This window comes from Eretmochelys imbricata, chromosome 2 (genome assembly GCF_965152235.1).
Source record: "Eretmochelys imbricata isolate rEreImb1 chromosome 2, rEreImb1.hap1, whole genome shotgun sequence".
In the NCBI taxonomy this organism is placed as follows: domain Eukaryota; kingdom Metazoa; phylum Chordata; order Testudines; family Cheloniidae; genus Eretmochelys; species Eretmochelys imbricata.
This window is the reverse complement of record NC_135573.1, coordinates 196,068,839-196,091,779: the sequence shown is the minus strand read 5'-3', so window position 1 is coordinate 196,091,779 and position 22,941 is coordinate 196,068,839. Positions and strand designations below refer to the sequence as shown.

The 22,941-nt window shown below is 40.4% G+C and overlaps 1 protein-coding gene across 2 annotated transcripts in view; it reads left to right on the top strand.

The window, feature by feature from the left end:
• RBMS3 (RNA binding motif single stranded interacting protein 3) overlaps positions 1 to 22,941 on the top strand; it is a 547,537-nt gene that overhangs the window by 116,813 nt on the left and 407,783 nt on the right. For both annotated transcript variants that reach the window (XM_077809306.1, XM_077809305.1), the window contains exon 2: positions 1,852 to 2,021. In XM_077809306.1, the coding sequence (XP_077665432.1) occupies positions 1,852 to 2,021 (170 nt within the window). The remainder of the gene's footprint in view (positions 1 to 1,851; positions 2,022 to 22,941) is intronic.

Here is a 22,941-nt window from a genome sequence, read left to right as displayed (position 1 = left end):
GACACTGATTTAGCATATGCATAACTTTAAGCACTTTGAGTAGTGCCGGTGAAGTGAAATGGACTATACATGTGCTTGAAGTTAGGCTTAAATGTTTTGCTTAACCAGAACCGGAGTATTTGAGTGTAAACATATGATAATGGTCACACAACTGTCATCACAGCCAGATACCAAATTGCTTTCATTTTGCCTGCACTGGCTTATTAGTATGTCATCATTAACTCACCATTAGCTGACATCTAATCACTGCTGATGTCTCCAGACTGCTAATGACATTCAGTGTTTTGCTTGCACAGACTGGGTCTTCCTTCTCTCACCCAGTTGACCACTTAGCTGGGTACTTCATGGCTAATGCTGCAGTTTCTATAATTGGCCAAACCAAACCACCACCTCTGAACACTCTCAAGCTTTGGGAAGTTCTGCTCTAGCTCTGAATTTTGTAGCTAGGCTCCTTGTTTAATTGTGAAAAGGCTTGTCATGCTTTTTGTAAAACTGGATCATATTTTTCCTTCTAAGAAATAAAGCTGAGTAATGTTTTGCAAATAAGAATGAGAAATAAATACAGTATGAGGCTCAATCAGAGGTGTTAGGCAGCTAAATTTGAAAGTTGTTGCCCTACGTTAGAGGTACTTAGGGATGCTTTAAAACATGCTTTTATGTATCCTTTTCTAGTACGTATTTATTGGAGGGTAGGGGAATGTGTTGCGGACATTGCCTCATAAACCTGCCTTCATTCATAAGTGCCATTTTTTCAGCTAGGTTGTGTGACTTGTGCATATCCATAGATTTTTGAGGCCAGCTCACCTAGTCTCTGACCGTTTGATACTGTCAAGACCATCCATTCTACACCCAGCATAACAGCACATACTTTGGGAACTGTGTCTCTCTTTTCCTAGTGCTGATAGCTCCTGACGCCTTTTTATGCATGTGCTGGATGCACATCAGATTCCTGGTATCAGCCCCCACACCTACTTTAAATCTCAAGACAATACATTTCCTCAGCCAGCTCCCACACTGAGTGGGTCATAGATAGGGTCCTACCAAATTCACAGTCCATTTTGGTCAATTTCACTGTCACAGGATTTAAAAAATAATAAATTTCATTATTTCAGATATTTAACGCTGAAATTTCACCTTGTAACTGTAGGGGCCCTGACCCAAAAGGGGGTTGTGGTGGGGTCGCAAGGTTATTGTAGGGGGGTCATAATATTGCCACCCTTACTTCTGCGCTGCTGGTGCTGCTTTCAGAGCTGGGTGCCCACCTAGTAGCCACCGCTCTCTGGCCACCCAGCTCTGAAGGCAGCACAGAAGTAAGGGTGGCAGTACCGTGAATTCCCTACAATAACCTTGCGACCCTCCCCACAACCCCCTTTTGGGTTGGGACCCCCAGTTTGAGAAACGCTGGTCTCCCTTGTGATGTCTGTGTAGTATAGGGTAAAAGTACAAAAAAGACTAGATTTCATGGGGGAGACCAGATTTCATGGTCTGTAATGCATTTTTCATGTCTGGGAATTTGGTAGGGCCCTAGTCATAGAGTAGCTTGAGTTAAATCATATGCTGTGTGTCATCTTCATTTGATAAATGTTGTTCCTAAATATTCAGCATGGTGGTGTCATATCTTGTGAGTAGGATAAAATGCATGCATAATCTATCAGCTGCTTTTATTTCAGATTTTAAAAAATAAAGTCTATTATTGCCCTAACTAAAAGATGGGGGGAATAAATTCCGGGCCCAGAATTAATTGCCGTATGTGTGGGGGACAGAACTACCATGAATTCTTAGCAGCTTCTGTAAGACACACAAGCTGGTGATGAGCTTAATTTCAAATAACAGATTTTTTTTTGTTTTCAGCAGTCCTATGCACCAGCTCCCCACCCCATGGCTCCTCCCAGCCCCAGCACAAACAGCAGCAACAACAGCAGCAACAACAGCAGTGGGGAACAGTTGAGTAAAACCAACCTGTACATTCGAGGCCTTCCACCCGGCACCACTGACCAGGACCTTATCAAGCTGTGCCAGCCGTAAGTGCCATTAAAATAGTTCATGTCCTCCAGTTTGAAATGAATACACTTGACTATCGTATTTATAGGGACAAATTTCCAAGCCAGATTTTAAGCTTATATATATAGATTTTATATTTTCAGAACAAGAATTTAGATGCATGATGTACTTGGTAGTGAAAGGTGAACATAAAGGATAACAGTGACTCCTTTAACTCAAATGGCTGATGTCTGTGCTTGGAGATCTGAAGATATAGGGTTCAAAATCTACTGACATCCAATTCATGGAGAGACATGGCTACATAAGACTGAATTTGTTTTTCCATGTTTTTTCTTTTTCTTTTCTTTTGATTTAATTAATTCACATAATGAGAAAACATCTACTATAAGGGTATGTCTTCACTACCCGCCAGATCGGGTCTAGACACGATAAATCGACCCCTGAGCGCTCTCCCGTCAACTCCTGTACTCCAGCGCCGTGAGAGGCGCAGGCAGAGTTGACGGGGGAGTGGCAGCAGTCGATTCACTGCGGCGGAGACACCACGGTAAGTTGATCTAAGTACGTCGACTTCAGCTACGTTATTCACGTAGCTGAAGTTGCGTAACTTAGATCAGTGCCCCCCCCCCATCATTGTAGACCAGGGCTAAGAGATTTTACAGTCAAAGAATTATGATTCATGGCAGAACACGCAACAAAACAAAGGTGTTCCCACATTTGTCACATCCTTTGATTGCTGTGTCTCACATTGTCAGGTCTGAAGTTCAAGAAGTACGTTACCAAGTGAATATGGGCTTGTACCAAAATGTCCTCTTAAAACTGTTATGTAAAAATGTCACCCTCCAACAGATCTGCTCCCTGCGTATATTTGGAGTAATTTCTGCCAACTGTCATGACAAATATAAGTTTTTACTGATTTTTATTTCTGTTAACACTGCAGAGGCCACATAGCTAAATTTTGTTCCTCCTGGTGCATCATTAACAGAATTATTTGCTAAAATCAAATCACAAGGCAGTTACCTAACCAAATCAGTTGATTATAATGGATAATACAGATATAGCTGAGGGTATAATTTGATTTGCTGAATCTTTATTACTGGTGGTGATGCACAAGAAGGAAATAACCCAGCTTGACTTTCAGATTCCATATTGAGTTGTTAGAGCTGGAAATAAGGAAAATATATTTTTTGTTGTAGATTGAGAACATTGGTAGGGTAATAACAGAGACAACAAGTGTGGAATCCTACAATGCTGTATTTATAGTCTTTTTTTTTTTCCAAAGTTGAATGGCACCTTTAAGACTTTGCATTGCAAATCAGCATATCAGGTAGAGCTTGATAAATGGATTTACTAATGTAAGAATCAATCTGACCCTAGACCTAGAATTTGAACAGAAATTAATGCTGCTTTGAGATATGTGGTAAATTAAATTAAAATACATGTAAATATTGTCCAATGTGATATGCATCTCTGCACTTCCTGGATTTGATCAGAAATGCCGTGATATACACTTTGTAAGATGCTTGGCAGGTCTGAGGAAGAAAGCTCTTAAAACACATTTTTTTTCTTCTGCTGTAGCTAAGGGAAAGTTGAAAACGCTTGCAACTGAGTAAATTTCTCATAATACAACATTTCCATTTCCAACTTTACTCTAGTAGGATGCTTACCCTTTAAACTACACTCAACATTCTTTTAATTGCATTTTGGTGTGTGGCTATAAAAATAGATTCTATTTTAGCGAAAACCACAGAAAAACCATGAGTTTTTGTGTTTGATAAGATGAGTGGCTGCTTTAGTTAATCCTCCTGACTTTTATACATTTCCATTTTATGTTTTTATGTGGTGTGCACTGCACGCTGAATAGAAAATAGCAGACTGGAGTGCCATTGATGCAGTAGTGCAGACTCCATTATGAGGGATGTCAGACATTTTTGACAAATGTACCGACACTATCAAACCTTTTATCAATTTAAGGGTAACCCTGTCACAGTGATCTGTCAAACTGTTCAGATATAACAAAAGGAAAAGAAGTCATCATGAACTCCTCAGTAACTAAGTAAATATGAAAAATGTTGCTGGAACGTTTTGTTCTTGTATGGTTTTGATCCTGAAAATCTCTTGTAACTGCTGTTCAGCAAAGTTGCTTTAAACTTTATTTTTCTGTACAAAGCACTTAGTTACAGTACATCTTTTGGGACTTTATAAACTGGTACAGCAACAGGTGTGACTGAAAAAAATAAGCCAGGAATAAATGAATAGTAAAGGTAATCTTCCTTCATTTATGCATCATCTCTCTTGGATTTTCACGTAAATTGAGCAAGAAATCTCTGAAAATATGACTTTAGCTTGCTTTGCACTTTTTATAACGTAGCCTTTTAAACCCATCTCAATCCACATTCATAATTCCATAATTTAGAAATTTAGTCATAACTAATCCATGCAAATAATATTAATATACTAATATGCGCATTTATTCCTAAGGAGTACCCAATGTTTTATAGCATAATTGTACGACCCATTGTTACATATATGTTCCTCTTAACTCAGACAAAACATGATGTTTATTAAAATTAAGATAAACATAATTAACATTTAATATTTGTAGATTGTACCATGAAAAAAGTATAAAGTACTGTTTTATACAAACAACATATAAAGTCCTTTCCCTAATATAATCATACCTTATTTTTATACAAAATGATGTGTTTCATCCAGAAGAATCCCAAAATTCTCTTAAAACTATTCATAAAATCACTTTGGCCATCACTAACATATGAGGCAATTCAATAAACTATTGCAATTCTAGGTAAAAATAGAGCTGATCAAAAAACAAACAGCCAAAAAAAACAAATTCACAAACACAAAGTTTTAGACATTTGAATTTTTTGTTTGTTGTTTTTAAAGCAGGTTTTTTCATTTTTCAAAAATGTTCACAATTTTTTAACCAAATATTTTCAGGTTTTCCTTATTCCTCGTTTCTCTCCATTTTTTTCTTTATCCCTCCTTTTTATTTTCCCATTTCCTAGTTTCCCACTCAAAAAAGGGCTTAAAAAGATAAAAGGTAAGAGGAAAATGAAAAATATTAGTTGTTGGTTTTGGGCATAAAAGAGTGGACAATTTTGAAAAATGATTACTTTTTTTTTTTTTTTTACAAAAATTGTTTTGCTTGAAAATTTTTCACCTGCTAAAGGTGAAAATGTGTGTTACACTAAGAACGTGTATTCCTACTGTGAATATTAAAGATACAAATATATTTTAAAACAGTGATATCCTGTGAGCTTTAACAAGTTGTAGTTGAACATTTTATACATTTTTGTTATGTGCTCTTAGATATAATAGCTTTCTCTTGGGATTATTGTAGTGTTATGAAGTTTGCATGCATTGTGAAGACAGTCCCTGTCTGCCGTGCTCTAGCCATCAGTTTTTCAATGCTAACTCCATACTTTAAAAGCAATTTAACATACATTTTACTCAGTCTTTGGCTTTAAAACTGGTTTGGTCTAATACTCTAGATCAGCATATGATTGGATTTAGTACTTTACCACCTTGTACCTGTAATGTACGTTCAGAAATCTTACTATATCCATCTACTTTGTTTTCCTTGCTTGGATTAGCTATCTCTTTATCCTCCAGCAATGTTTGATTACTGTGTGATCCAGGCTCAAATCAAAGGACTGAATTAAAACAACAACAAAAATATAATTAAATCCAAAAACTGATAAGTCTGTGAGCCAGTCAGGCGGAGTTATGTGGATGATGAGCCAGAATTTGGTACCTAAATGTTTTTCTAAGAGCAGAAAGTTTCCTGTTTTGCTGTAATTGCCATTGTGTGTTTTTTCTTCTCAGTGGCTCTCAGAGCCATATTTTCTCTGAGGCAAAGGGTCTTCTTCCCATTTGAAGTGTCATGGCTTTGCCTCAAGGGGATGAGAGTCAAATTTCTAGCTTATTTTATTCCTTCTACTTTTGTGATAGGAAAGACAGACAAGAGGAAAATAATTAAATTAGAGTTGGCCAAAAAATAAGGAAAACAGAAGTGAAAACTTTTGCTGTTTTCCCCCTGTGTTTTTTGGTCAAAATTTTTGAACTTTTAAAAATGGTTCCAACCAGTTCTAATTAAAATAAACGGTTAAAACAAGGTATAACCTATCCGCAGTAAGATTCAAAATAAGAAAAAAAAGTCCCCCATCTTCCAAATGAATTCATGATATAACGACAAGACCAAATTCAGACATAGTGTAAATGGGTGTGCTTAGACTGTGGGTGAAAGCCAGTGGCAAAATTCCCATTGGCTTTAGTGGAGCCAGCATTTCACCCAGTGTCTGCATTTGACCAGTTAAGTAGCAGGTCTTTGCAAGATACAGTGGAATGTAGTGGTTTCGTTAGAAACCTCAGATATATTAAAGCTAGTTGTACTGTAATATGGATACAATGCTAATCTGAACAGAGGCCTGCAATCTGCATCCCCCATTGTAATTGTCAACAACTGGCACTCTTGTATACTTAAGCATAGAGGCCATTGACTGAAGAGGTGAGAAAAGTGAGTATACCTCAGAATGATGGAGCTTTCTCCCTGGATTACCTGGTGTTAGAACTCTTCAGGGAGATGAAGTGAGCTGTAGCTCACAAAAGCTTATGCTCAAATAAATTGGTTAGTCTCTAAGGTGCCACAAGTACTCCTTTTCTTTTTGCGAATACAGACTAACACGGCTGTTACTCTGAAACCATTCAGGGAGATGTAGATTGATTCCTGCTTGACTCTGGGTTTCCAGTGTTTCTCATTCACTATACTTCAGCTGTTCGGTTTGAGCAGAGGAAACTAAGGTCTAAGGAAGAGAAGTCTCTCCAGGGAAACCCCAGGAACAGCCAAATGGGTATGGGGGGGGGGCAAAAGTGAAGGTTGTGATTTGTTTTCATTGTTGTTTGAACTACCAATAGAGTCAAATCCCATACGTTTGACATAAGTTTGGACTAAATACAAGGTATGCAGATTCTGTTCAGGACAGTGAGGGAACATCACTGGCTTACACTTGTCTTCCTCAGAAATGGTCCCTTCAGAATAGCACATCGATAGGATAGTTTAAGCAAGCTTGCATTTCTTGTGTCTGTGTCTGTCTGTCTCCCTCTGTCTCACGCAAGCTCTTTAGGGCAGGGACTGCAATTAAATATTAAAAATTAACAAAAAGAATTTGAACTTCATAGTTTTTTAAATTGAAGAGTGATTGTGTGCTCAGTAACTAATTTTAGGAATGTCTATATTATTATTTAAACAAACAAAAAAAAGCAAACCAGCCTACTGACGTAGAAGTCGCTTTTTACCCGGTCATATGAAACCTCTGGGTGGTGGTTGTTACTAATATTATTATAAAAAAAAATTGAACTTCTATCTAAGGCCCACATTGGTACAATATAGTGAACTTTTGTTTTCAAATGCCTGCATCTTAACTTCAAAACCGTGTTGACTCACAGCTTTGTACTCCAATGTGTAAGCTGAATGTAATGTTTAAGTGCAGGCTTTGTATGTATTATTTTTTCTTTACTTTGTTACCCTTTTAAAAACAAACAAACAAACAAACAAAAAAACCTAGTAAAATTGTTTGTAGTATCTGCCTGTTACTGTAGTTCCTGAATATCTTAAATGGTTAAAGACAAACCATAAAATTTCCCCTGATAGGCAATAAACTAATCCTATCCTTAGCCACCCCTTTTTGTCAGGGAAACCAAAACCCTAGGTCAACAAATGCCCAGAGCATTGCAGAGTGCTCTGTCTGGGACATGAATGTTGTCATTGTAAGGAAGAAAGGCACAAAAATAACTTACTGGTAGTTAAGCTAATAAATGAACACCTGCAACATTCCCTACTGAGATTGTAGCCATCATTTCACTGGAGTGTGACTGAGTGTCAGTAAGAGTTTCTGATTCCCTTTCAAGTTGGATGAACAGAATTTAATGGAGGCTTGGGGGAGAGGGAAGAATTCTCGTGGTTTGTTGCAGACATTTTCCCCCCCCCCCAGGTGAACTATAACGAAAGTCCTGGGGGTGGGAGGAAAAACTTGAGAGTTCTTAACAGAAATATTGTGAGTTGTCTGTCGACATGTGAAGGGCACTGCTATAATAACTTGTTTGTTTATTGTGAGGGAGAAGGCTTCGAGAAACAAGCAGGATAAACAAATGCAATGAGCTTCTTCTGACCTGTTTGAGAATATAGTGTTTCCATTCTTTAATTATATTCTTCATTGCTACACTCCCCCAGCTGCCAGTCAACCATAACAGCACGGCTGGGTATGTCCATTAGGCACTAAGATGTTTGCTTATCATTAATGTAAATGTTTAAGAATCTGAAAACATCTATGGCCCTAAACCATCCAAAGGACAAATAGCATTTGCCTATTACTCTATCAGAAACCATAGTGCGTGATTCACAAACTCTTCTGACAGATGGACATGTGCTCTTTATAGGAGACTCACTGAATGTGACAGGTTTTAGAGTGGTAGCCGTGTTAGCCTGTACCAGCAAAAATAATGAGGAGTCCTCAAGGTGTGAGTAACAGTAGGGGGAAATTAGTATTGGGGAAATTAGGTTTAGGTTTTGTAATGACCCAACCACTCCCAGTCTTTATTCAGGCCTAATCTGATGGTGTCCAGTTTGCAAATTAATTCCAGTTCTGCAGTTTCATGTTGGAGTCTGTTTTTGAAGTTTTTTTGTTGAAGAATTGCCAGTTTTAGGTCTGTTATTGAGTGACCAGGGAGACTGAAGTGTTCTCCTACTGGTTTTTGAATGTTCTGATTCCTGATGTCAGATTTGTGTCCATTTATTCTTTTGCGTAGAGACTGTCCAGTTTAGCCAATATACATAGTACAGGGGCATTGCTGGCACATGATAGCATATATAACATTGGTAGATGTGCAGGTGAACAAGCCCCTGATGGTGTGGCTGATCTGGTTAGGTCCTATGATGGTGTCCCTTGAATAGATATGTGGACAGAGTTGGCACTGGGAGTGGTTGGGTCATTACAAAACCTAAACCTAATTTCCCCCTACTGTTACTCACACCTTCTTGTCAACTGTCTGAAATGGGCCACTCTCATTACTGCTTCAAAAGTTATTTTCCCTCCCTTGGTATCCTGCTGTCAATTGAATTGTCTTGTTAGACTGACCTCACACTTGGGAAGGCAACTCCCATCTTTTCATGTATTTAGACCTGCTCCTGTATTTTCCACTCCATGCATCTGATGAAGTGGGTTCTAGCCCGCGAAAGCTGATGCCCAAATAAATTTGTTAGTCTCTAAGGTGCCACAAGGGCTCCTTGTTGTTTTCACTGAACGTGAGACACCGCTGACTAAAGTCTCATCTTGCTCCATCACAGCCCTGATTTGCTGACCTGATGGACATGCTGCAAAGCTCACGTTTTTCCCCACTCAGGCTTACAGGAAGGAGGTGGGTGGATGGGCTGATAATACAGCGATTTGATCTGGAGGGTTTATTATGATTAGCCTTATTTTATTGTGGGGAGACCCATAGGTATAGAAGTATGTTACTGATATATACTAAATATCCTTAGTTTATTTTTTTATGAAACACCTAGAATTTTTAGGCACTGTGAAATCAAAATTATTATAATTTTCACTTAAACTTTGTTTTTGTTGTTTAAACTAACAAAAAAGACAACAAAGGAAGGCTAAGTGTGGGCCATATTGGTGTGTGTGTTCATGTACATGCATACTCTGTTCAAACCAGGGTGGAAATTACATTTGTTTGCAGGTGAACTTAGGGAAATATATGATTATTTCAGAACTTACCTTGGCTTGGGAGAAGACTCTACATTATTAAGAATTCTTTACTTAACCAAAACTATAAATATACAATGTAACAGAATTCTCAGACCAAATATTAGATTGAGATTGAGCCACTATTGAGACTATATTACTGTTTACAAGAGATTTAGTGGAATTTAACAGTTTTAAAACTTAAGAAATTCATAGCTATGGTTCCAACACCTACCGTTCCTTTGTTTCCACAATCCCTGCCTGCCTTCTTTCTCTGTGTGGAAACCCCTTGCCAGTTGTATAAGCAACTGTAGTTTATTTTAATGAGTATTGGCCTGATTCAAAGCCCAGTGAAATCGGTGTTAAGAAATCCAATGACTTCACATGAGGTCTGATGCAAAGCCCATTGAATTCCATCAGCATAATTATTTGGTCATACTACAATACATAACCTTATAGCCTTTTTCGTCTTATATAATGTTTGTTCATACAGCTGCATAAAGCTTTATAGAAAGCTAAAGTCCGGGTCCTGGTCCCAAGGAATTTACAAACCGTGGACCTGATTCTGCAGTCATAACTTACTCTGAGTAGTACTTATGGAAGTATTACTCAGTGTAAGGACTTCAGAATTGGCCTTTGTGTTTGAAATCGGAGGATTCAGGGTGAGTTGGCAGGAAGAGTGAGTGAGTGAAGGAGATTTACACAAAATGAGGTAATGCAATGGCCTGTTTTAACACCATACACATAATGTTCTTTTTATTTGCCATTCTTGGTTGGCCAGGGAAGTACTTTGAAAGGGGAAAGGTGACTGTCCATAGCAGATAGAAAGGACTATCAGAGGGATGGGTGTGTCCTCTCTCTTCCCAGGTAATGGAAAAGCCTTGGATGGTTAGTACTCAGTATTTGGAGTTTATTTGCTCTCTGTCTGGGGCCTTGTTGATTATAAAGTGATTCCTGGGGACAGGGACTTAAAGTAACTTGTAGTTGGGACTTCAGTTTTCCTCCCTAACTGGTGAATCTGCTCACCAGCATACAGGCCCAAACTGAGCAAGTCAGTGGGACTGTTCATATGCTCGCAGGCGTCCTTCCTGAATGGGGGCCTTTAAGTGAAAATCTCATTTCATTGACTGGGAGTATTGCCAACCCCACATCTTCAGAAATCATTAGACTGGCTTAAAAATGATGAGGTTTTAAAAAAGAATAAACGTTGGGTTCTTTTTCTTTGCCTTCTGTGTTTTGAGTCTTTAGGGGGTCACATTTTGAAGCTCTTCTCCACAACTTTCAGGGCAAGAAACCCACTTTTTTAAAAAGTAAAAGCTGAGTGTCTCATGTAATCACCTGACTCCAGGAGCTGGGGCTTTTAAGAAAAAGAACCCTAAAAATCACACAGATCATTATAAAATCCTGAGACCTGGCAAGCCTTGATTTGTCTTACTCTCAACAAAGGCCCATACAAATAAATAATAAAAGGCTCATACAAATAAATAATAAAAAAACAATCAAGCTGTTAGTCTGCGGAGCAGGATGAAGGGACCATAGCCATTCCCAGCGTAGGAGAACCAGAGAAGACTTTGTGGCTCCTATACTCTCAGCTGCATCCATTACACTTTAACTTGGTTTTAAAACTGAATTAGGGGATTGGGTACCTTAAAATATGAACTCTGTGTTCAGAGTGTGAAGGTTTTAAGACTGTACAGAACCTAGCACAATGGGGTCTTGGTCCATGACTGGGACTCCTAGGTGCTATTGCAAAACAAATAATAAATTATAATAAAGTCCGATGAGCTGTCTCCTCAATCATCTGAATGCCAGAGTCCCAGAAAGTATTCCTGAAGACATTTAAAAGCTTTAGGTTTTGCTGCATATAATATATACTTAAGATCTCATTTTAGAGCTGTACACAACTTGTGTTTTGGTTAGACGTATTCCTAACTACATCTGTTTCATTAGGATGGGCCAAATCCTATAGTCCCCAAACGTCTTTACAAAGCAGTATTCCCCCTGGAATCAGTAGGAGCTGTGAATGCGTGAAGGCTGCCAGAGTAACATTTGCAGTGAGTTTGGTTCATACAACTCCCCCAGATTTAAACTTGTTGTCACCGTTCGGGGCAGTTGCACCTGTATTTTCCCTCTATGTTCCAGCAAGGGCACCCGCTCTACTTCTCCCTTCTTCCGGCTCCCCAACCTCTACCTCTGTTGGACGGACACCCGCATCTCCTGACCAGGGTTTTTCCAGGCTGCACAGTTCCCTACATAAATTGTGTTATTCCCACCAAACCAGACAGCCTAAAGTGTGAGCACCTGCCCTTGGCTTTCTCTCCTGAGGCTATAAGAAGCATAAATGCCCACAGTTATACTACACAACCCTTTCTAAACAAGCACATTTATTCTTAAGGTAAAAGCATTACAGAGAAAACCTATTAAAAGCAATAAAAGAACATACACACGTTAATAAGCTTACCAGAAATCACCACAACTCCAACGAGCTCTGGTAGGTGATCAGTCCTTCAAATTCCGTCCTGCGGTTTTTCTGTTGTCCACAAGTTCATAACACCTTTTGTTCCAAACAAGAACAGTCATGCGTCGTTCAGTCTCTTTTATACAGAGTGAGCCCTTAAGCTTGCCCTCACATAACAGGTAATCAAAAGACAATGGTTCTTGCCTCGGGGCATAACTTCAGAAGGTTGGGTCAGTAGGTGGGAATTTGCTTTTACCTCTTCCCAGATATTTCCTAGGAAAACCACTTAACTTTGTTTGCCCTCAGAGTTCCCTTCTTGTCTGTCACATTGTTAAAAATAGTCCTTTGAAGCTCATTAGACTTCTCAAGGTTCACATTGGCCATGTCTCCTCCCTAAAGAAGTTACAGATGATCCCACCATAATACATAAATTTTGCATTTAATAAATGTACTCAAAAGATGCTTAAATTGTATTCAGTAAGATTTTCCAGAGATGTTGCCGTAGCTGTCACATTTGTTATTTGCTTTTAAGTGTATGTGTACGCTGCATGCAAAGGTGTGATTGTAGTGCACGTAGCCTTACCAAAGCTAGATTTTACCTAGCTAGCATGGATAACAATAGTAGTGTAGATATGGTGGTATGGCTAACTACCTGAGTACATACCCAGACTCCCCAGGTTTGAATTAAGGTAGCTACTCAGCACTGAAGCCCACATTGCCAAATCTACACTGCTGCTGTTACATTGGCTGGCTAGATTAGAGATTATGCCTGCCAGTGCCGCAATCGCAGTTACAATACAAAAACGATCAGAGAAAGAAGCAGGAGATTATTTAATTGAACTGTAGTGTCGCTCTCTAACTTCCTAAAGAGACTAATCTCCCCTTGATGCCTGTGCCTAGCTCCAGTTAATTTTCACTAATTAACATTAATGGGAGTTACGTGCAGGGCACTAAGGGGAGAATGGAGACCCCTTTGATGTTGGTGGCATTTGTGTAGCAGAAATTTTTCCATAATCTCACTCTTTGCAGATAAGATGCAAAGAATGTTCAAAGGAAAGGAGTACTTGTGGCGCCTTAGAGACTAACCAATTTGTTTGAGCATAAGCTTTCGTGAGCTACAGCTCAGCTTATGCTCAAATAAATTGGTTAGTCTCTAAGGTGCCACAAGTACTCCTTTTCTTTTTGCGAATACAGACTAATACGGCTGTTACTCTGAAACCTGAAAGAATGTTCAGTCATTTTCAGAAATATGTTATCCTTATGCTATGCTGTGAGCTAACAATAATATTTATAACCAGAAGTCAGGAAAGCCAAACAACCTGGGCACCACTTTAAGCTAAATGGCAAGAATCTAACAGCATGCCTGGAACTTCTGTACAAGGGGAAATGGCAGACTGACTATAATGGCAAAACTGTTGAATATTATCAGCAATAAAACAAAGACGTCATTGTATTTGGCTGCTAGATTTTCCCGTACCACTTCAAACAGGCATTGACGAGCTCTGCACTATGTAACGTGGAAAGTCCTTCGTTGCAAGTATTCGGTAACTTCCCAGAATGTTACGTGTAACAAGCACTTCTGTTAGACATGTATTAGAAACCCAAAAGACTAAAATATTATTCAAAAGCTGCTCATTGGAGAGAGAAGTTCTCACAGCGCAGAAGATTTGCTTCTGTCCTTGTTCTGAAACAGAGACAAGCAAAATGGAATGACTTACTGAAGTTTCATGTTAAAATTATGTCAACACGTCTGGGATTTGAAAAGTTTTATTCTACTGCAAGTGCATACTCTGCATGTCCCATTGCCATATGATCTTCATGGAGCAGGGACCATCCTCCTTAAGTGTTGGGAAAGTGCTTAGCTCAGAGTCGGTGCTCCTACAAATAAATACTATAATGGTAATATGGAGCACACGTAGATTTTAGAATGAGCTTCATGCCAGTACACCCACAGTGGACTCTATTGATTTCCATGGAGCTTCATGCATGCCCAGGAGTCTGCTCATGCTGAAATCATTGCAGGATCAGAGCCTTATCAGCATATCGTTTTGACAGATTATAAGTGTAACATTTACGTTCCTTACAGAATGATGGTCATATAAAAATTAGACAAATTTTCTATTCCACAGCATAGTCAGAGACACCATATACTCCAGAGATTATAAGATACTTGTGAAACTTCAATTATTTTGATTAATTCACTAAGTGAAGAAGAACATAAATATTCTAGGTGTTTTATAACTGGGACCAGGCAAGTAGAAGAAATAAGGTGACATCTTGGAATGATCAGATGTGGTGTGTTGGTTTTTTAACAATTATTTATTATTATTATTTGAGGTTAGAAAATATTTCCTTTTTATGTTTAATAATAATTTATTATCATATACGTGTGGGTTAATCATGCTGGATTTGCGTACCCTTAAAATAATATAACTGCAATGTGTAAAAGTATATTTAACAGATATCTAGCCTGTTTCTCACTGGAATTTACTCATGTAGGAGGTAGTCTCTAAAAAATCATTGTATATGGGTATTAGAGATGGATCAAAACCAGAACCTTTTTTCACTAGCTTTGAAGTTTTGATTACTTTGGATTGTAAACCAGGTCTGTATCCATTCCTGGTTTAGTACAGTGAAAGCCTCTCTGACTAGAAAAAAAGCATCCTAGTTCACCCAGTTTATGTACATGGACAGAACCTAAAAGCTTAATTTTTTTTTTACAAATAGACTCTGTATCTGAACCATCCCAGTTTTAGTTTGGTAAAACTAAAACCCACACACTAGCCTGCTCTCTAGATCATCTCTAATGTGTCCCTCTTGTTTGCTATATTGAAATGAGCATTGAGTTTAGGATTGTCAATTAGATGGACTATGGATGTGAATTTTTTTAAATTACTGTACAGTAGCTTAGCACACACATTTCAATATGCAGTTTGCTAAATGCATTCTCCACTGCATAGCAAATGAATGAATATATATCACATGCCTTGTCATACAACTAACACAGTGAGCTGAAGAATTCAGTCAGGATACATCTATTGAGGCATTTATGAAAACATTAACAACTCCTTCTAAATTGAAATAACAGTGTGGTTTTTTTTAAAAAAAGCAATGCAACCAGTGATTCTTCTCACTTCCTAATATAATAATGTACTAAGAATCCTTTTAAGACTCTGATTGCAATTCTTAGTAGTGGAAGGCTATAATGGTACAGCTATTAAATATCAGCATTGAAACAAATACTTTATTGTATTTAATCACAAGATTTCTCACTATCACCGATAAGGAGTGGGGGAAGGGGGGAAGGCCTGGCACTATGTAACATGGACCTGAATACTTAGTATTTGATAACTACGGGCAGTTGCTTGATCTGTTGTCATTTACATTATACTTTGATTTAAAGAAAAAGAGTTTCCTCTTAATTCTGAGACCAGCTCTCCAGCCTTTTGTAAGTCCCCTTTGTGCTGCTCCCGCATTTGCCATTAAGGCACCAGCTGAAGATTCCAGCCAGCCCTACAGTTGTTTCACATCAAGGAGGTGAATATGTCAGGGTAGGGAAGGGGTGGAACCAGAACACCATGTGTGTTCTGGGGGTCCTGATCAGTGTAGCCATTCCTTGGGAGCCATTATTTGCCAGCACAATTTAGAGCAGCCCTGAGTATAGCTCTGGCACACTGAGACTATGTATGTGGAATATGTACATTGGCTAATCTTCCTTCCCCCCTTTTTTCCTGCCATTCTTTTCTTCCATTACTTTTCCTTATTTTTATTTTGTCTTCATTTTTATCTCCAGGTTTTTTTCTGTAGAAGTGTTTCTGCACCTCAGTAAGTTTTAATAATTCATGTGGTAGCTGCTGGTTAGCAAATTATAAAGGTATCCTAGAAGTGTCATCTTAAATGATATTTCAGCTACTGTACTAGAATTGTTAGACATTCAGAACCATTTAGCATTTTAAAATCTGGAATACAACTGTCAGCACTTCTTAAAGAGATGTCTAAAGAGTGTAGTAGTTGTGGCCTGTGTGTGTGGCATCCACTCAACTGAAAACTTAGCAGCCCTCCATCTCACATGGAGCCCAAAATATCAGAGTTTCTACCATTGCAGATTGCAAAGTTATGTTTGTACCATAGTATACAGGGACTGTCCTCTATAAAAGGAGCTCCTCTTGTCAGCACATTGGACAACCAGTACTCAGCATTTGCTCTAGAGTTGCCAACTTTCTAATTTCACACAACTGAACACCCTCGCCCTGCTGCCTGCTCCGCCCCTTCCCTGAGATGCCACCCCCACTCACTCCATCCCCTCTCCCTCTGTTGCTTGCTCTCCCCCACCCTCACTCACTTTCACTGGGCTGGAGCAGGGGATTGGGGTGCGTGAGAAGGTGAGGGCTCTGGCTGGGGGGGGCAGGTTCCGGGGTGAGGCTAGAAATAAGAGGTTCAGGGTGTGGAAGGGGGTGGGGGCTCTGGCTGGGGGGGTGGGGTAAGGGATGAGGGCTTTGGGGTGCAGGAGGGGGCTTAGGGCTGGGGAAGGGGGTTGGGGTTCAGGAGGTGGTGCGGGCTGTGGGCTCCAGGAGGGTGCAGAAGGAGCTGGGGTCAGTGGTTAGGGTGCAGGAGGAGGTGCGGGATCCAGGAGGGGAGGGGACTTGGGGATGGGGCAGGGGTTGGGGTGTGGGAGGAGATGTGGGGTGTGGGCTCTGGGAGGGAGTTTGGTTGCGGGAGGGGGCTTAGGGCTGTGACAGGCGATTGGGGTGCGGGCTCTGGGAGGGAGTTAGAGTGTGGGAGGGGGTTCCAACCTGGGGCTGGGGGTTGGAGTGCGGGAGGGTGTTGGGAGTGCGGGTTCCAGTCTGGAGGTACTTGCCTGAGGTGGCACCGGCTCGGCAGCACATTGGGGCTAAGGCAGGCTCCCTGCCTGGCTCCGCGTGGCTCCCGGAAGTGGCCGGCATGTCTGGCCTGGCTCCTAGGTTCAGGGACACTCAAGGCGGGGGAAGTGTGCAGAGCTTCCCTGATTGCCCCTGTGCCTAGGGGCCGCAGGGACATGCCGGCCGCTTCTGGGAGCTATGCAGAGCCAGGCAGGGAGACTGCCTTAGCCCTACTGTACCACTGACTGGACTTTTTAATGGTGCTGACAGAGCCGCCAGGGTCCCTTTTCGACTGGGCGTTCCAGTCGAAAATCGGACGCCTAGCGATTCTAATTTGCTGTTAGTGACAAACAAGTGCACGTCTTCCTCTTGAGGATTTCAGTGAGAGCTTGGTGTGCAGAGGGCTTGCAGGATTGGGCTCCATGCCAGCAGTAAAGTGCTCTTCACCTCATAATGAGGTAGCCCTCTAGTGCTGCTATCAGAAGGCCTGCAGCTGGTACACTTAACACTAAACAATATGTGCAGTAAAATGCATTCTCTCATTGCAGAAAAATCCACTAATGCTGGCATGAAGAGCTGTGGGTAATTCAATCACACACACAAAAATGATATTAACATAGCATTAAGGAGCTGGCATAGACGAGCCAAAGACAGGAAATGAGAGAGTTCAGGCTGAAACCTTTATCCTTAACTCACCCCTATTGTGCCTAGCTCTTCTGGAGTCTCCAGGCATTGGGCTATTTTACACATCATATTATGGGATAGATTGTCCTCTTTGTCTGTGGAGGATTTCCTCAGCTAACACCAACCAGCATTAGTGGGAGTTATGTAAAGAAATAATTGTGTGATTTATAAAGTAGAACTGGATGATGTTTCAGCCTTAAATGTGAATTTCTTGACTTGGGCAGTTTCCCACCCCTGCATTTCCAAAGTGTTACATCAGGATTTAACCACTTGACTCTTTGGAAACCCAGATGGAGTCTTGCAGCTAAATCCCTTAGCCCGTGTTCCAATTTAAAGCTGTAAGATTATTTTTTAAAATTGCTTGTCTCTGCAAATTTTCTTTTTTCAACTCTCTCTAAAACTATTTTTGAATGCTATGTATTTGAGGGGAAGAAGGACTTAGAAGTCAATGGCGCTATGCCTTATTACACCAGCTGAGTATTTAACCCTGTATTTCTATGTTGTGGGTGTTCACCTTGCTCTTTACAATGAACAGGTGTTTGCACTTAAATCTTATCTATCTCCCCTATAAACAGGGGATTGGATTCTGCCATCCTTGTTCACGAGGAGTAGCACCTTACTTCATATATCATTCCACTGAAATCAGTGGGACTACTCAGTGAGGCAGATTGTTACAGCCTTTACTTGACTATGCAGGAGAGTAAGGGGATGGGTGGCAAAGCTTACCTTACACCCCTTACACACCGTCTGCTCTCATTGTGACTGCAGCTGCAGGGGGGAAAAACAGGGCTACTTGCCTGACAGTCCCTGCTGCAAGCCAGTGGGTAGGGAGGAAGCAGAAGGGGCGGGCAATAGGAGGAGCTTGCCCTACTTGCCCATAGAGGAGTAACTGGTCATGTGTACCAGGGGAATAAGATGCTCCATGAAAAGGAGTGAAGTAACTTAGCCCGTTCCTTCATCTGTACCAGAGCAAGGGAAGAGTAGAGGAAGGAATGGTGCCTCTCTGTGTCACAGCTCATTCTCTGGTTGCTCATGAGATGGAGCAACACTGCCCTTTATTCAGGGCAAGTTTTAAAGTTACAGTCTAGTCCAGTCAGAGTAAGAGAGTCAGAAAAAGACCCAAGAATAATTTTACTCTCATAGCTTATTTTGAACCACAAGAGAGATAAGGACACCAAACAATTTGAATATTCCCATCAGGGGAACAGCATTAATAAGAATAATTTTTAGTTATGTTGTAGCAAGATCTTAGGACATGTAAACATACATATATGTTTAAATCTCAGACAAGAAGATGATTCTCTTCCATCTGTGCTCAGTGTGTGAGACTAAGATAGAGATAAGATAATTTTCCCAAGAATGTGGAAGCTTGAATAAAAGAGTTATTGTCCCAAGGATGTGGGATCCAAAAAGAAACTGACGTGTGAAATTCGGAAATCATCTTAAAATTTCTTAGGAACTTCAGACACAGAATAACATTTAAAAGGAGTCTGGAAAAAATAGTGGATTTAGAGCATGATCCAAAGCCCACTGAAATCAATGGAAGTCTTTCTTCTAATGTCAGTGGACTTTGGATCCAGTCCAGAGAGAGCCTAGGAGAAGAGGCAGTTGGGAAACTAGTAAATGTAGTAGTTTTTTTTTTTTTTTTTTTGCTTTGGGTTCTGATCCAAGATGTATATCTTTTGAGTACTTCCATTATCTATGAGGGTGAAGAGAAAGGTGCCTAGGCAAGGAGAACGATTGGGTGCTTATGCTCATTTGTGGGTAGAATTTCATGGTTACATAATTATTGGGCCTGATCCTGAAAACACTCATGTGGGTAGTCCCATTTTATTCAGTGGCACTACTGAGTATAAAGTTACTCTCATGCAAAAATGTTTGTAGGGTAGGGCCTATTTCTAACAGAACTGTTTATTTTAGCATCTGTTTATAGGAGTGCTGAGAAATTGGCCACATATTCATATTACATTGTTTTCTCACTACTGGATTGCTTTCATAGAATCATAGAAGATTAAGGTTGAAAGAGACCTCAGGAGGTCATCTAGTCCAGCCCCCTGCTCAAAGCAGTGGTGTAATGCCACTTGCTTGTTTGTAGAAATGCATTGATTTTCCTTCATTTTTTTAAGTTAAAAAAAATTGACAGGTTGCAACAGATTTCCAGTTGGACAGAATATATGTGCTATGGTGTTCATGAAACTTGGACTAAAATAGGTGGAGAAAATGTGTTTATTCCCCTCAATAAATGGAATTGCCCATTCTTAAAAGTCTAACATGATCTGTTTTTGTAGGGTGGGAATAAAGGCAATAACGTTTCTACCTTGGGGAGATTGCTTTCTAGGACTTGACACATACAGCTGGTAAGCAGTGCTTGTCTGCATCTGAGGATATCACTCTTTTATGAAGGTACTCCAGTGTTGCCAACTTTTATGAGTCTTGCAATATTTAGTATGTTTCCTAAAGCATCAACTCCTTAAGGAATGGGATTAGGCAAGAATCCCTGCTTTCAGGTTTTAAAAAGGTAGAATTCTAGCCTTCATGGTTGTGGAGACAGGCTTAAAAATAAAAGGAGTACTTGTGGCACCTTAGAGACTAACAAATTTATTTGCGCATAAGCTTTTGTGAGCTACAGCTCACTTCACGAAAGCTTATGCTCAAATAAATTTGTTAGTCTCCAAGGTGCCACAAGTACTCCTTTTCTTTTTGCGGATACAGACTAACACGGCTGCTACTCTGAAACCACGCTTGAAAATGTGACCCGAGAGCCCTGTGCAGGCAACTGCCTCCCAAACCAGATGGCAAAAAAAGAACCTCGATCTTTTCTTAAATCATAATTTTAAAGCCACTCATAATTTTTTGGAGTCTGGATCATAATTTTTCAACATTTGGGGGTTAGCAATACTGTATCCCCTAGCTGGCAGGCTGCGGGAGGAATAATATCTGTGCCCCAACTAATTACAGCTGCCCCTCTCTTAGATGGGCCAAATGGTTCGAAGTAGCTAAGCCTGTGTTTTTCATGTGAATCTTAATTCAAGATTTTATCTTTGTGGGTTTGATGGGCTTGCAGGGACCTGTAGTCCGTAATAAACAGGAGACTACTCTTGCGAGGCCCCTGGAAGGTCTGCTTAAATTCTACCAACAAATCAAAGTGATGGTTTGGGGGAATTTCCTGGCTAGTGATGGTGTTTCTCTCTTCCAAGGTTATAGCTACATCATCCCTGCCAGAAAGAACTTATTCTTAGGGCCACCAAATTACTTCTGAATAGTGTTTTTTTGCTTTTGAAATGGACCAGATTGCACCATATGGCAGGAATTTTTAAAAATTGTCCTGGAGATAAGGACGCCCCTGACCCTCCTAGAAAATTCCCACATGACCCGTACGTCATATTGCACAGTGCTATTCTCTCTATAAAGTTCTCCGTGTAACTTTCAGGAACAAAGTATAAATAAGTTTAAGCAGAGTGCAGCTTAATTGGTTGGTTGCCAAGCAGTGCTCTCTCTCTTTCTCTCTCTCTCTCTCTCTCCCCGCTTAGTTATGGTTATAAAATGGTGGTTTTGTTTAAATTGGAAAACAAATGAATGGATACTGTAGTGGCTCATCCCAGACAGCATATTGCCCTGCAGATGTCATACTCTGTGTCCACGCTATCCTTTCTACCACTAGCTCTTTCAATACGTTGTTCAGAGTGGGCGGGGAAACAGTACTCTTCTTGCTTTCTTTATTGAGAGGTTTGCCTGGGAAGGGCAGCTTTAGTCGCTTTAGGAAGCTCCAGAGTAGCTCTGCCAGAAGAAGCTGCCTAGAGAATATGTTAAATCAGTTCATCCATTGTCTGCCCTAACCATGTCTTCTTACTGGTCAGCGATGACCTTTTTGGGTATGTCTACACTGTAGTTAGACACCAACAGCTGGCCTGTGCCTGCTGACTGGGGCTGGAGCTAAGGGGCTGTTTAATTGTGGTGTAGATTTTCGGGCTTGGGCTGCAGCCGGAGCTCTGGGACTCTACCACCTTGCAGGGTCCTACAGCCTGGGCTTGAGCCCAAATATCTACACCCCCTTAGCCTGAGCTCTGCGAGCCCGAGTCAGCTGATATGGGCTAGCCAGGTGTTTTTTATGGTGGTGTAGATATCCCCTTTGAGCACAAGCCCTACTGCACTGACGAATGCAGCAATCACCAAAGGTGGCTTTGCACTGCTGGAGGCCCTCTGCCAGGATCGCCATCCAGAGAAGCTGGCACAGACCTTGACTAAGGAATTTTTGTGGGCTATAAGATTTTTTGCTCATCCAAGGCTCGTTGGTTCTCAGAAGGGCTGGCTGACCACCAGATAGCTAGCAGACATGCTAATTATGCAGCCTTCTCTGCCTCACTTGACATAATCTGAAGTACAAAGTAAACACTCAGACAGAAAAATAATGAGCTAGATCCTCAGCTCATGCCAATAGGCATATTGCATTGAAGTCAAAAGAGCTACGCCAGTTGATAGAAGCTGAGGTTCTGACCCTGGGTGCCTTTATTCCCCAGTTTTTAATGAGACCTCCCTCATAGAAGAAGTTTACAAGAGTTGACACAGTGGAGCTAATATGGTCAATTATGTCCATCTGTGTTTAGGCAACAGTGAATTGAAAATTATTTACATGATAGACTAATGGCTCCATCATATATACATGCTTAGACAATTTGTAAATGTTGTTATTTAACTGATGAACCATCGGTAATGAAGTTGTATTTATTTACAGTCTTTAAAACATGTACGTTTATAAAACATGTTCTGTGTAGCCTGTTGAACAAGTCTGTTTAGCCTATTTTCACTTGGATTTTTGACCCAACAGATCATCTAACCAAAGGTGTTTGTCACAATTCCTCCTTTGGAACCCTGATACTGGCTGCTTGGAAAAGTTAACTATCACAGCTATTAAAGACCTTGATTCGGGAAAACACTAAAGCACATGCTTAACTGGAGACATTTGCTTAAAAGCTGTCCTGAATAGGGATGTTTTCCCCCACTAAATATCAAACTTTTCAGACTATCTTAAAGCTCTGATCTGCAAACACATGCCTAGCTTGACAAAGCTGGGTCATCCCAAGGACTTCAATGGGGTTTCTGACATGCCTGTAGTTAATTATGGGCATAAATATTTCAAAATATCGGGGACTAATTGCTTGTCAAATTTATTTCCCCACCC